The following is a 14053-nucleotide window of genomic DNA, read 5'->3' on the forward strand; positions in this document are numbered from 1 at the left end:
GGAGGTAAGCACTCCACATGGAGGAAATTCCCTACCTAAAGGACCTGATATCTTGGAACAGGAGAGGCCTCCCAAGAATGGAGGGGATAAGAGGGGAGCCTAAGGACGTGGGGATCAGCTCCACCAGGAAGGACTTCTGGCCACATTAACCCTCCTGTCTCTCTTTGGAGAGTCACAGAAGACAGAGAGGATTACATCTGAATGGGGATGTGATTTGCTCGGTTCCAGAACGCTGGAGGCAGGGTACATTTGTAGCTATCATCAGTTCAAAATCTTGGGAATCCTGAAATCATTTTATGTCATTGTTATTCTAATTTATATGTGATCCTATTCAATCTTTCTTAACTCCTGGAATATGTTTTCTTCTTCGCTTTACAACTTTGCCAAATATCTGTTTCTCTGATCAGGGGTAAAAAACAAACAAACAAACAAACAAAAACAAATGGAATTTGGGTTCCTTAGATGGGGGTTTTATAATGAGAGCATTTAATGGTGTTTGGGGTACCGTATTCCCGAGCATATAGCTTGCCTTCTCACCAGACCATCAAATGCCCTTCACTAGGCATTGCAGACTGACCTTTGTGTTTCTGTCTTAGAAGCAGGCTTCTGGCAGTGATACCTGGCATTGCAAAATCCATCACTGAGCCTTTGTTTAATGCCAGAGATCTCAAATGCTTTCCGATTCTGGAGAAGTGCCAAGCTGCACTTTCAGATTAGGAGGCCATGGAAGGACTCCCATATCTATAAGCCTAATATAGGCTGTCATTTCAAATGAATGAATCGTTTATACTGTTGGAAGGAGTCCAGATATGTTTGGGGTTCCTTTTTTAGCCTATATAGTTCTGAGCTATCTGACTTTTATAATAATAGTCTAATAACCATATTGTCATCTGTGCCACTTGGAGGTGAACCTCTAAGAAATTCAGCCTGTTCCTTTTGCTGACCTCTGGGGTGATAGTTGCAGGCTGGTTTACTTGTAGCAGTTTCTCATTTGTCTTTTGTGTCAAACTTTAGTGGGAGATGTGAGGTTTTGTGCACCATTTAGAATGGTAATCAGTTTAAATGCTTTAAAGCGTTATGGAGTGCATGACTGAGAATGTGGGGGATAAGCCCATGGTGGTGTGCTTAGATTTCTCAAGTCCCACTTAAAACATAAATGTGAAGATTTTTACTCCGAGGTACAAGAGCATTCCAAACTGTGGACAGACGTAAAAAGTCCACGATGCTCTCTGCTCTGCTTCTTCCTGTGACGACAGTCTGTCGTGAGGCTACGAGAGTAGGTGTGCACAGAGGCTGAGCCCAGAACGAGATCTTTTAAGAGGTTTGGGCTTCTGAGCCTGCACCTCTGGTTGTGGAGCCAGCCCCCAGTCCTCCCAGGTGGCGTCAAGAACTCCCTGCGGCTCCCAGCCAGACCTGTGAGTGTGTTTGCACAGACCTGGTCCTGGTGATACAAAGGGCGCACAGTGCCAGCCATAACACTGAGTAATGCTGGGAGGTGCCTTTTAGAACAAACAATGTGGGTGAGCTTCGCAGAGAGGGAATACCTCTGGCTTGACATTTAAATTACTGAATTATTTAAATGAATGTCAATTAGGTGGAGTAGACTTGCTGCCTTCTGCCAGGGCACTTCCTAGTTGTTTGCAGAGGCAAGTGCAAAGGGCTTCATATCAGATACGGCGTTTCCTGTCTGTACTGTTGGAAATCAGTCACGGAAGGTGATTATCCATTCCTTGGTGTGCCTCGATGTGTACTATGTGTATGTCACTGTTGGAGAAATTCGAGGTCCACAGACCCTTACCCGTGGCCCTAAAAGGGATTTTGTAATAGTTCTGTCACCCTGCGTGCCCCCTACCCCCAACCCACCCCAAATAAAAAATCACAGGCCCACACATGTTATGGTTATTCCTAAAATTGGACAAGACTGAAACAGTGAGACATGGGCATTCTGGGGCCTGCTCTGTGCCTTAGAATTGTGGATGTTGAGATATGAAAATGCTGCTGTCTTGCTTTTAACCTTCTTTGTTGAATTAGTAATCCTAGCTCAGAAATCTCTTTGGCATCTCTTCGACTAATCCACTCTGTCAGATGAAACTGGCAAAGTGGCATTTGACTAATGTGTGTGTGCATGCAGGCATGTGTGTGGTATATGTGGTCATTCTTATATTCTTATGAATTTAGGGTCTGCGTTTATATCTGGCAGTATATAAAAAATAGATTCATGATGGGCTCTTCTAAGTAGTTATACGGAAATACCCAACTTAAGAAGATTAAATGCTGGTGAGAAGCAAAATTGGACGTGAATCTGGTAAAGCTTGTGTACTTTCCCATTAGCTAACAGCTGGACTGAGCTCATGGTTCCTCATATCAGAGATTAAATTAATTATCACATAGCACTGACAACCGTCCTTCTTCCCCTTTTTTCTTTTTCTGGACTGTGGAGGTGAGGATATGAAAACTCTAGTTTTTGACACCTTAAAAAGAATTACCTGTTTAAAGGTAGTCAGCCCTCGGCCATCTGCATACATACAACTAGTAGAGGGATGTAAAGATTCAAGGAGAGTGTTTACTAAATGAATGAATCCCTTTGACTCCGTTTATGACCCCCACAGGATAAGGTCTGATTACAGTTTATAACCTGTCATGCCTCATAGTTGGGTATAGTGAATTGACCTTTACTGAAGTTGGTATTTACTCAGGGCTGCTCAATTCTGGCAAAATTCTGTAGGTTACATTCCAAACATCTGTCAGGCCATCCCCACATCCTGTCAAAAGCTAGAGACCTTGGAAGGGGGGGTCCGCATCTTAATGTCTGTGAGCTAGAGTTCAGTTTCAGCTCTAATTTTATTATCTATCTATCTATCTATCTATCTATTTTTAAGTAGGCTCCACACCCAACTTGGGGCTTGAACTCTTGACCCTGAGATCGAGAGTCATATGCTCCACCGACGGACCCAGCCAGGCACCCCAGGGCTCTAATTTTAAGAGCAGAGCTCACTCTGAGAGCACATTAAAGAAATCATTGTTGTTGTTATTTTATTTTTTTAAAAAATTTGACCTTTTTTATTAGAACCACAAGATGTCGTTAATTCTTCTTACCAGGACTGTCCGTTTCCATAGGATCAGTGAGTGAGGCCTCTGTTGCCTACGGTTACTCGTTTCTGGGTGTTCCTACTGCACCATGGGCACCGTGAGTTGAGGGGCGCATACTCCTCAGTCCATTATCAATCCCTGAACAGCTACTCTCTTAACGTTATTTTCATTTACCCTTTCATCCTCACATGAATCCTTCAGCCCCAACCCAGTGTCAGTAGACGCAACCTCTCTAAGGATGTATATCCTGGGATATCTTTGACCTTTGAAAATATTTAGGATTTTAAAATACATGTTTGTGTTTCAGATTTTCATACATTGTGTTATGGCACAGTTTTCAAACATAGTATTTTAAATTCCCTGCTGTAGATCACAAACAAATCAACATGATACCGTTAACCACCCTCCCCTTATCCTGCCCATCCGTTTCCCTCCAAAGAATCATCACCTGTTGGGCAGCATAGTTGGCAATGCTCAGCCGAGCTTTGTGCCATTCAAGAGTGGCAAGCATGTCTAGACTCCCTGGAAATATTATCTTTCAACTCACTTTTGGCAAGTGTAAACTTTTGCTGGGTTATGTCAACAGATATATATGTTTCTCATCCTCATAGAAATAGATTGGTGCTGGAATTTCTCTAGGCAGGGAAAATAAAGACTATCTTTTGGCTCATTAAAATTTTTGCTCATTAAAAATGTCTGAGGCTCTTGATTCTCGGGGGTGAGACTGGTGACATACATACACTGTCAGCGGCTATTTTGGATCTCCTGCTTTCAGGCATGTCTTTGCTCTTGGATGAGCCCCTTGTGGTTTTCAAAAGAACTAGCAAGTCAATTATAAATAGAAGGCTTGTGTCTGTGTGTCTGCATGCACTTACTCTGTGGGATGAGGCACCCACATTACAGTGGGTAGTGAACTATTTTTCACTTCTTTGAAGAGGGAAGAAGAAAGATTAAGAACACTTTTCTCTTTTTGAGATAACCCACGTCTCTACAAACACCCACACAAATCTGTGTAAATGAACTTGACATTTCAAAGACCTTACCTTAAGGTCTCCTCTTGAAAGCGCAGCTACCCGACCTGTTATTTTAAGAAAGAAGTAGTTATCTCACAGACCTGCTGCAGAGGGTTCAAGAATCAGAAGGCAGTCACTCTGTGCCATAGACCTTTGGAGGGAGCTCTGAAAGCTGAATTTCTTTATAGGAAAACTGCTTTGGAACCTCTAGGACTTGGCTGTTTACATTCTTTCTTCACTTTTCTTCCCTCCTAGTGCAAACTGTTGGGACCAGCAAGTCTGAACTAATCATTCTCACAAGGGAGGGGAAAAGAAAGAGTGATTTGAAAAATTAGGTTGCAAAAATTAGATTGCAGATGTTTCCAGAAGGAGACAATTAGGAAGTCTGATTAGGTGTGCTTCACTGATGGACAAGGCACATCTTTCCATCACACCTTGGACCTAGCAGGTGTTGACTGCTCCTGTGGTCTCACCTCTTACCTTACTTTTAAAACATTGCTCTATTCCCTTTGTCTCCTTGTACCCTCATCTTCAATAATCAGTGCCATTTTTTTTTTTCCTGCCAGGCAAACATGTGTAAGCAGTGATGAATTTCCATTGTAATCAACATGAAAACTTCAGTGTTGTCACTATTGAAACATTAATCTAAGGCATCTAGCTGGAAATATTGGTAATAGACATTTGTAATTATAGACTGCATCCTTGTAAACTCTCGATTATACTGGGCCATTACAGATAGTGGCGGGAACACCAGCATTCCTTGTATTACTAGTTGATGGATTAGTATGGAGTTAGCAGGAACTGGCATTAACAATTGCCCTATATTTAGGAGCCTTTTAAAAAAAAAAAACATAAAATAAAGGTGATGAGCATTATGTCCTGGAAAAACATTTTATTTTGATGTAAGAATTGGGATGTGAGAGCCCATCAGGCTGAAGAGAATGTGAAAACCACAGTGAGGGGAAGTTCATTTTCAGAAGCCTCTGGGTACATGATAACTGTTCTTTGGCCTGGTATGATCTAAAAGAGCACACAGTTTGTATAAATGTGTTCCTGTACTGAGAGGCGATTATCATTTGGTAGTTGGTCAAGTGAGAAATACAAGATAACAAAATGTGGACATCATGGCCAGTGATGACACTTGGCCTGACTTGCTGTTTGGCGAATGTGATGTAATGGTCTTGGAGAAACCATCTTATTGCCCTAATGGGGGTAAAACCCATGTAGTGATTTTTTTTCCCTTCTTCTTGCTTCTTTGCAGATGAGAAGCCCAAGGTAAACCCCAAACTTTACATGTGTGTGTGTGAAGGCCTCTCCTGTGGGAACGAAGACCACTGTGAAGGCCAGCAGTGCTTTTCCTCACTGAGCATAAATGATGGCTTCCATGTCTACCAGAAAGGCTGTTTCCAGGTCTACGAGCAAGGGAAGATGACCTGTAAGACCCCGCCGTCACCTGGCCAAGCTGTGGAGTGTTGCCAAGGCGACTGGTGTAACAGGAACATCACGGCCCAGCTGCCCACCAAAGGTTCCCCTGGACTTTTCTATTTCTAGATCAAGGGTTTCTGTTAATGTTGTTCTGTGTGGGTTAAAGATGGAAGTAGCCACAAGCTTTTCCTCCTACTCCTTGAACTAGAGGTCATGGGTGACAAGGAGGGTAGCTATAGATGAAGAAGGGAAAGGCATGGCCTTTTGGAGTGTGAAGGGGGATAAATATCTTTGGGCAAGTGAGCAAGATGTGTCCATCTTGGGGAACAGCTTGGGTGACCAGATCTCTCTTGGTAGTCATGAGCAGGTGAAGAGCTCCAGATACCCTTTTCTGTTGAGGAGCCATGGTGTCATAATTTATGAAACAGTTTGGCTTGGTAAATATTCATCTCTTTGTTGAGTGTGTAGGAAGTAAAATGGAACATAAGAATCCAGTGACTGAGTAGAATATGTTTCCTTCTTTTTGAGGAAAGAGACAAAGCCTCACTAACCTTTGCTCCCATATCTGATTTCCCAGTGAACCATTACTGAAGCTTGAAGCTGGGTAAGATTTCACATGAACCTTGTAGTTTCTGTGGAATCTTTTTCCATGTTGTGTTCAAATGGATTCCATTTTCAGTGGAAATCAGTGTTTCTCTGAAACTGTTTCCCCATAAAATGAGCCCTACATTGCTATCAAAAACTAATGTTCCTTAGTCTTTGTAGACTCACTCTAAGACAAAGTTAATTCTCTTAATCTACAGTACATTTTTAATAGGCATAATTATTTAATTTTGCACTCACAAAAAGAAGAAACAAACCAGGAAGTGGAGTAGGAGAGGCTACTAGCAATGCCCACTGTCAGAAATGTCAGCTAACAGGGGGAGAGGCCGAAAAATGAAAACAAAACAAAACAAGACAAAAAAACTGATGCAAGATTATGTTGTGCAGTGTTTCAGTTACGGTGGTGATGTTAAGACAGATAGAAAATGTTAATTTTGGTAAGCAAAAGTTAATTCTGTTAATTCATTGAATAATGAAAGAAGATTTTTAAAAGAGAGATTAAGTATTCAAATGGTTAAAACAAAAAGGGTACTTGATGGAATAAACTTTACTCTTAACCTTTGTGAGTTAAATTGTTATTAATAGAGTGGACGGACGCAATCAAGTATCTGCACTCACACAAAAGTTATACCTACAATATGGAAAGTTCCTAATCTGCAGAACACTGCAAGACTCTGAGTTGTAATAGAAAATTTATTTTCTTTACTTAAGGAATCTCTAATTCAATTAGGGAGGCTCAATATTTATAATTTAATGTTGTATATAATTAGTTTGACACTTTATCGTACAAGTGACATGTACCATGGAGTGTAATGTGCCAAGTTGGAAGTTAAATCTCCAAGATTTGGAAAGTTAAAAGAAATGTATAAAGGACATCAGGCTTGCACTTGGATTGTGGAAGGAGGCAGGGATGTAGAAAAGAGGCATATGTGGGGAAGAACAGGGCTCGGTGACACCATGTCATAAGGGGTCTGACATTCAGAGATAATTATTGTTTGGGGACTTTTTTAGTGTTTATTCATTTATTCAGAGAGTGAGAGAGAGAGAGAGGAAGAGAAGCAGAGAGGGAGGGAGAGAGAAGGTCCCAAGCAAGCTCTGCACTGTCAGCGTGGAGCCTGATGTGGGGCTCGATCCCATAAACCGCGAGATCATGACCTGAGCCAATACCAAGAGTCGGTCACTCAATCAACTGAGCCACACAGGCACCCCTGTTTGGGGGCCTCTTAATTATGGGGCTTCACTATCCAATCAAGAAATTTTTCATTTACCTCACTAGGCAAGTAGAAAGTCTTTGTGTGTATCTGCCTGAGTGGTATGTGAGTGTTGGAGTGAATGCACGGATGTTTGAATGGGTAATGTAATAATGCCAAGCTAGGGGGTGAATGAGTGATTAGGCGAGTGAGTGAATCAGTGAATGAATGTTTTGAGTGAGTGAATGAATATTGGATAAGTGAGTAAAAGAACAGATGAATGAATAGGTTCCTAGGCAGAAATCCTAGGCAGAAATCGTGATGTGAAAAGATCAATGAGAATTCTGCGGTAAACATCCAAGATACATTGAGGAGAACCACAGATTGGGTGATTTGGATTTAACTCAGATAGTGCTTTCTCATAGGAATATTACGTCATAATTTCTGTAAGGGCTGAGGATAAAGCATTTGTACAGAGATTTGTGTAGTACTCCATATTTGAAAAGTACTTTCACGTACATGCATTAATACAGTTGGTTCTCTGTGGAATCTTTTCAATCTCTGGCTCTGTCTAAATGAATAATGGTTCAAATGACTGGGCCATTGGCCAGGTGTTAGGAAGTATTTTAGTTTTCACGGTTTGTGACTTGCAAGACTATGTGGTCAGCATCAGGACCTACTTGTTAGGTGTTGGTTATGCTGAATAGTAAGTAAACACTGATCCTTACAGCCAATTGCCCTTTTCTCCCCCATCTCCAGGGAAATCCTTTCCTGGAACACAGAATTTCCACTTGGAGGTCGGCCTCATTATTCTGTCTGTAGTGTTTGCAGTATGCCTTCTAGCTTGCCTACTGGGAGTCGCTCTCCGAAAATTTAAAAGGCGCAATCAAGAACGCCTCAATCCCAGAGATGTGGAGTACGGCACCATCGAAGGGCTCATCACCACCAATGTTGGAGACAGCACTTTAGCAGTGAGTTTGTGACCCCAGGGAATCCCAAGCATAACAAAGATGGCTAAAGATGCTTTCCCATTCCCACCATGAAATGCTAACCAGTAGCTGGTGACTGGACAACGTGCACACTTACCACTGGTCACTTGTGTCCTAGGCAAGCATATGTTGGCACCTGTTTAGTCTCCCCTATAGGAGAACATTTATTTTAGGCATTTATATTAAATAAGGGGGGGGATTTATTTTAGTAGATTCTTGGTAGTTACTTTTCTTTTGGGAGTAAGGGAAAAGGTACAGAGAATGGTTGCCTATAATTTCGGGGTGGGGGGGGCTTGAAGTAATTCAGTTACTCTATTTTTAGCAATAAAAGTACTTTCAAAAAAGCACCTTTGCTTAATATTAAAATCACTTTCCTTTCTAGATTATTTTAACACCCTGTAATTTAAGACTTTAAAATTTGACATCCAAAAAAGCAGCAATTAAACTTTTCATGCTCCTGTGCTGCCCCCTTGTGGAGTGTGGCCATTTGGTTAAACAGTGGTATCCAATAAAATGTGTGCCATATATTTAATTTTAAGTTTTCTAGTGGCTGCTTAAAAAAAAAAAAAAAAAAAAAAAAAGTTTAAAAAAGCCCCACCATAGGTGATATTAATTTTAATAATATGTTTAACCAAATGAATAGAATTATCATTTTGACATATAATCATTAACCATAAAGAATGATGAGTGAGATATTTTACATTCTTTTCTTTCCTTCCCTGTTTTTTTTTTTTTTTTTTTTGGAACTAAGTTTTTTTTTTTTTTTTTTTTTTTTTTCAACGTTTATTTATTTTTGGGACAGAGAGAGACAGAGCATGAACGGGGGAGGGGCAGAGAGAGAGGGAGACACAGAATCGGAAACAGGCTCCAGGCTCTGAGCCATCAGCCCAGAGCCCGACGCGGGGCTCGAACTCACGGACCGCGAGATCGTGACCTGGCTGAAGTCGGACGCTCAACCGACTGCGCCACCCAGGCGCCCCTGGAACTAAGTTTTTAAAATCTGATGTATACTTTACAGTCACAGCATGTATATCAGTTCAGGCTAGCCACATTTCCCTTGCTAAAAGCCGACATGTGGCTGATAGCTGCATTTATGGACAACTCAGTGTCAGACACCATTGTATTTATATGTTTTAAAGTTATTCTTTGCATACTTTTAAATGAAATCCCATTAAAATGTGTCTTCCTTTCTTTTAAAATTGTGGAGTGTTAATATTACAGAAACTTTAAACTTCAAGCGAGACAAGGGAACCACTCGCTATAAATAGGTTACCATAAAATGCAAAAGAGAGAAGTAATAGCCTTCTAAAGTGATGCTATGCTGAGTCTGATGCATCCTTTGAAAAAGGTGAAGATGAGTGAGTGTTAGGTGTTAAAGACATGCTAATACGAAATCGAGACTCTCCTTGTCATAATTTGATGGAAGACCGTCAAGGTCATAGCTTTCTAATGTGATTCAATGTTATTTAATGCCATGGCCATGCATCACCTAAGATCATCTCATATTAAGTCTTGTGCTGCTAGGGGACAAGCTTAATAGTGTCTGGTCCTTCTCCACCTAAGCCTGCCCTGCAACTACCTTTTTGCTGGAGAAGACTCACCCTCACGTGTCTTTGTAGCTCTGGCGCTATTCTTGGACCAACTGGGCTAGTTGTTAAAACATTTGGTGGTAGCTGATACAGGCTAGGAAATATCCCATCCTCCTCTGCCTTCCCTGCTATTGGGCCACCGGTCAGGTGTACTTTTTTGTATGGAAAGGGGGAAGGAACCTCGTTTTCTTCCGTTCACCTATCTATTTAGATTGTAGTACAGCAGAACTGGGAAAACAGGAGAAGAGGGCGTTCTGTTTCCCAAAGAAGAGAATCACGGTTTTTTTGTTAGAAATGTATTTTGGAGTTTATTTCAAATATTAAGGAAAATTAAACGAGTTTATTGAGTCAGTAGCAAGAAGATATGAGGCTGAATCCTGAGAAAGCTTTAGTGAAGCAGGATTCTCAAGCAGATTAGTCAGAACTCTGTTCCCCAGAGCTTGCCAACCACAATGGACAATGATAGGAATATCTAGTGTAAAATGCTGTTAAGTAGCTTCTGTAAGTCTGGAAGAGGAATGGGAGTGTGTGCTAAAATAGTCTTCTCAACACAGCCATGTTGGATGACAGTATATAACGATATGATAGCACAGTAAAGAACACTGTTTAAAACAAGTTATCATTATTCATCTATATACTTGCTTATTTAAGTGATGTGCTCATATATGTGGTTCAACAAACTCTATCTTACTGAACAGCTTCCTACATTGAAAAAGAAGCCTTGGGATCCAGGAGTTGAAGTAGATGTTTGTTAGTCTGGTTGATTCTCCTCCCCCGCCTTAAGTCTATGAACCAGATTTAAAACCACGATTATACATGATGAAAAAACAACACGTTTGTTTAATTTTCAGAGTTATTCTCTCAAAAAAATTGAATGAATAATGAGAAAACAGAACAGCAAAAGAGATGGTTAGGGAGATATGGAACTGCTTGATCTACATTCAATTTCTTGTTGATTATCCATTTTGTGGTTTTTAAGGATTCTAAATATCTTCCTTTGGATGTTCAGATTTTGGTAATTTTGCTGATCAACAGTACTTCCCAGTGGTGCTCAGAGCAAGGAAAAGAAGATGAAATGCAGACAAATCAATGTATTGCTCTAACAGGCTAGCTAAAACGTCTGGGAAAGGATGAGCTTTGGGGAATGTCAGCTCAACATTACTGCAACCACAACACCTATCACCGTGGGCACAATACTGTGTATTACAAATTATTAAGTCCTGATACAAAAAGGCATCTACTCTTTGACTTGCACTGACAATAAGAAAGAAAAACTTATGAATGAACTAATTGGGAGTTTTTCCCACAGTATGTTCCAGTAGGTTTGGGGCACGGTTTTATGTTTTAAATGAAAGTTTATTTTTCCTCTCTGCTTTGTGTAGAATTCGCACCGGGAAATGACACCGAGGGTTAACTTTTGTGATGCTTTTGTTCCTCACCTACCTAAAGGGTAACCTCCATCCAGGTGGCCCTTCTCTGCTTGTGTGTACCAGGGAGATGACCCACGTGGCCACTGGAGTCTTTCCAATATAAGCAACATTGGAATTGTTTGTTCCTTATTCCTAATTCGTTTATTCCTTTTTAGAGTTCCTTAGTTGGCATGCCAACTATAGTGAATCCTTTCATAGATAGTTATGAACAGAGCAGAACGTGGTTAGTTATGCCCAGCCTTGGACTTGAAGGCCCCTCTTTTTGCTCCACTCGCTGCTCTTTCTCTTGCTTCCCTTTGCGCTCAGCTTTGCTCCTGGGACTTTGTAATTTGCATCTTTGACTTTGTGCCCTCAGCGTTTTGTTTTGTTTTGTTTTGTTTTAAATACATATATATTTATTCTAAAACTCTGGATGCACAAAGAGACTACTTATCCCTCAGCAAAACCTGTCTTCTATCGGGGAAAGGGCTAGCTTTTGGTTTTCCTAAGAAAACCAGTTCTTCCTCCAGTGGGACGTTCTGTGCACGCTTACAGGCCACATGTCCAGGATTGCTGTGTCCGTGAGTGTTGCCGTGATACGCGTGCTCCTACTCTGAACCGGGACCTGTTTCTCAGTAGTTTCTTTTTTTCTCCTTGTCTTGAACCACAGGATTTATTGGATCATTCATGTACATCAGGAAGCGGCTCTGGCCTCCCTTTTCTGGTACAAAGAACGGTGGCTCGTCAGATCACACTGTTGGAGTGTGTCGGTAATTCTTTTTTCTATTCCTTTGTGGGTTATATGCAGTGTTCACTGTGGCTCTAGAGGCAGGGTGGGACTTGAAAAATCTGCCCCTTGCTGCCCGTTGCTCATGAAATCACAGGAGACGGTGTGGCTATGTATCTGTTCGCTCTGACCTGCGTCAGAGCACCTCAACTTGTTGAAGTTCTTGTCAAAGGAATCTGTTGCTAGTTAGTATGCAGAATGGCTAATCAAAAGCCTTTAGTTGTAGGTAGACCCTTTGGGGTGATGGGAAGGAATGAGGAAAGAATTTGTATAGTATGGCTGCTCCTGACTACAGGCATTGAGTGATCTGAGGTGAGTAGGCGTTTGGACAATACACTTGCTTATGGCAGTTCTCCAATCCCACTCACTCTCCCACTGACTTTAAAAATAATGAGATAAATTTACTAAGGCTACCTTTAAAATTGTTGTATTTAAACAAGAGTGATATCCATTTCTCTGTGGCCTGTTCTATTTTCCCCGTCTAGGAACAGGTTTATATATAGATGTAACATAGTGTGTACACGATTTGTGTTCCTCCTGTCAGTTTTAAGCTCATGTACATTTCCATCTATCTGTACACATCACAAGTATTTTAAAAGATTATGTAATCATGATCTTTTGAATGATCGTTGAATTTTCATGGTACTGCTCGGAAAGGCTTTTTTTGCATGCCTTGCGTCTTTCTTTTGAGTGCTCAGAATAAATTCCCAGGAATTGGGGTTCCTGGGTCAAAATTTGTGACATTTTTATGGGCTGTTTATCAATTGCTGGTCGCCCTCCGGGAAGATGGTACAAAATGCCCTTTTTTTGGGAAGTCCTGAGTTTTAGTAGTTTTACTTTTATTTGGCGGGTATTTCCGATCACCTGGTAGTTGTCATGAATTTCTCTTTTGGACGGTGTGCAGGAATGGCCATGGGGTGGGTAGGTAGGCAGCGCCCCTACATGCTCTTTCTATTTCTCCAGCTTTCTTTTCTTTGCAGCTCCAGTCATCCCATCTTTTGCTTTTGGGAGGTGGCTGGCTGCCATTAGCTGCCTTCACCACTTGGCTGCTACCCTCTGACTTTTCTTTCTGTTTTCATGGAAATCAGGACCCCCTCAGGCCGGATAATGGGAAGGGGGCTAGGCAGCGTGGTAGGAGCAGCAGGCGCTGCCTTCAGGCACACAGGGGGCCAGCAGGAGTCCTTTGCCTCTGCTGTAGGTCTGCAGCCCCTGGGGCTGTCTCTGAACCACACTTCACGTTTCTCTTCTACAGTGGACCGTGGTGGGCAAAGAAAAATGGAAAAGCCCCAAATGTGCCCATTGCATACAAGCAGGCTTGTCCTCTTGTACTACCTGACATCCCATTTGATTATGAACAGGGACAGGTATTTGAGTAGGAGTGAGAAGGCAGTGACAGGGATGTTTTCCTGTCTCACTTCCCCCTACCCTCCTGTCCCATGGCCGGTGACCATTCACAGGGCAGCCGATCTCAATAGCAGTTTTTAGAGACTGAGCCCAGAGTCCAAAGGGCAAAATATTACTGTGCCTTTAAAAAGACATGCTGTTTGGGATAGTGTGGATATTCTTGAGCATTCTTTGAAATAGTGTAAATTCAATTATAGCATTTTGTTGCTTCGGTGCTAAAGACTTTCATAAAAGCAATGCCATTTCAGTAGCTTATAGTTAGTGTTCATGTGGTACAGTCTTGAATAAAAATGTATGGGATGAACTGCTTGGATAGCACGTTACCATTTCGGGTTCAAAAGCATGGGAAGTTGGACTAGATCAGTTGTTACCAGATAGTGATTAGTGAACCCCCCAAATTTCAGATACCTTAGGGATTTCCATGGGGGCTCCATGGCCAGTACTTTTGGGCAGTCCTGCTTCTGTTTTTAGCGACTTCCCCATAAGGTTGCATTTCTAAAAAGCATTTGACAACTTAAAAGCGTTTGAAAACCATTGAAGTTGAAGTACGTTTC

General features: G+C 41.5%; 1 protein-coding gene across 1 annotated transcript in view; it reads left to right on the forward strand.

Moving 5' to 3' along the window:
* ACVR1 (activin A receptor type 1) overlaps positions 1–14053 on the forward strand; it is an 87343-nt gene that overhangs the window by 32076 nt on the left and 41214 nt on the right. The window contains exons 3-5 of the mRNA XM_047084121.1: positions 5365–5628; positions 8081–8292; positions 11979–12078. Of these exons, the coding sequence (XP_046940077.1) occupies positions 5365–5628; positions 8081–8292; positions 11979–12078 (576 nt within the window). The remainder of the gene's footprint in view (positions 1–5364; positions 5629–8080; positions 8293–11978; positions 12079–14053) is intronic.

This window comes from Lynx rufus, unplaced genomic scaffold (genome assembly GCF_022079265.1).
Source record: "Lynx rufus isolate CCGP_SWC_20201006 ecotype Redwood Valley unplaced genomic scaffold, mLynRuf1.p SCAF_2, whole genome shotgun sequence".
NCBI classification, from domain to species: domain Eukaryota; kingdom Metazoa; phylum Chordata; class Mammalia; order Carnivora; family Felidae; genus Lynx; species Lynx rufus.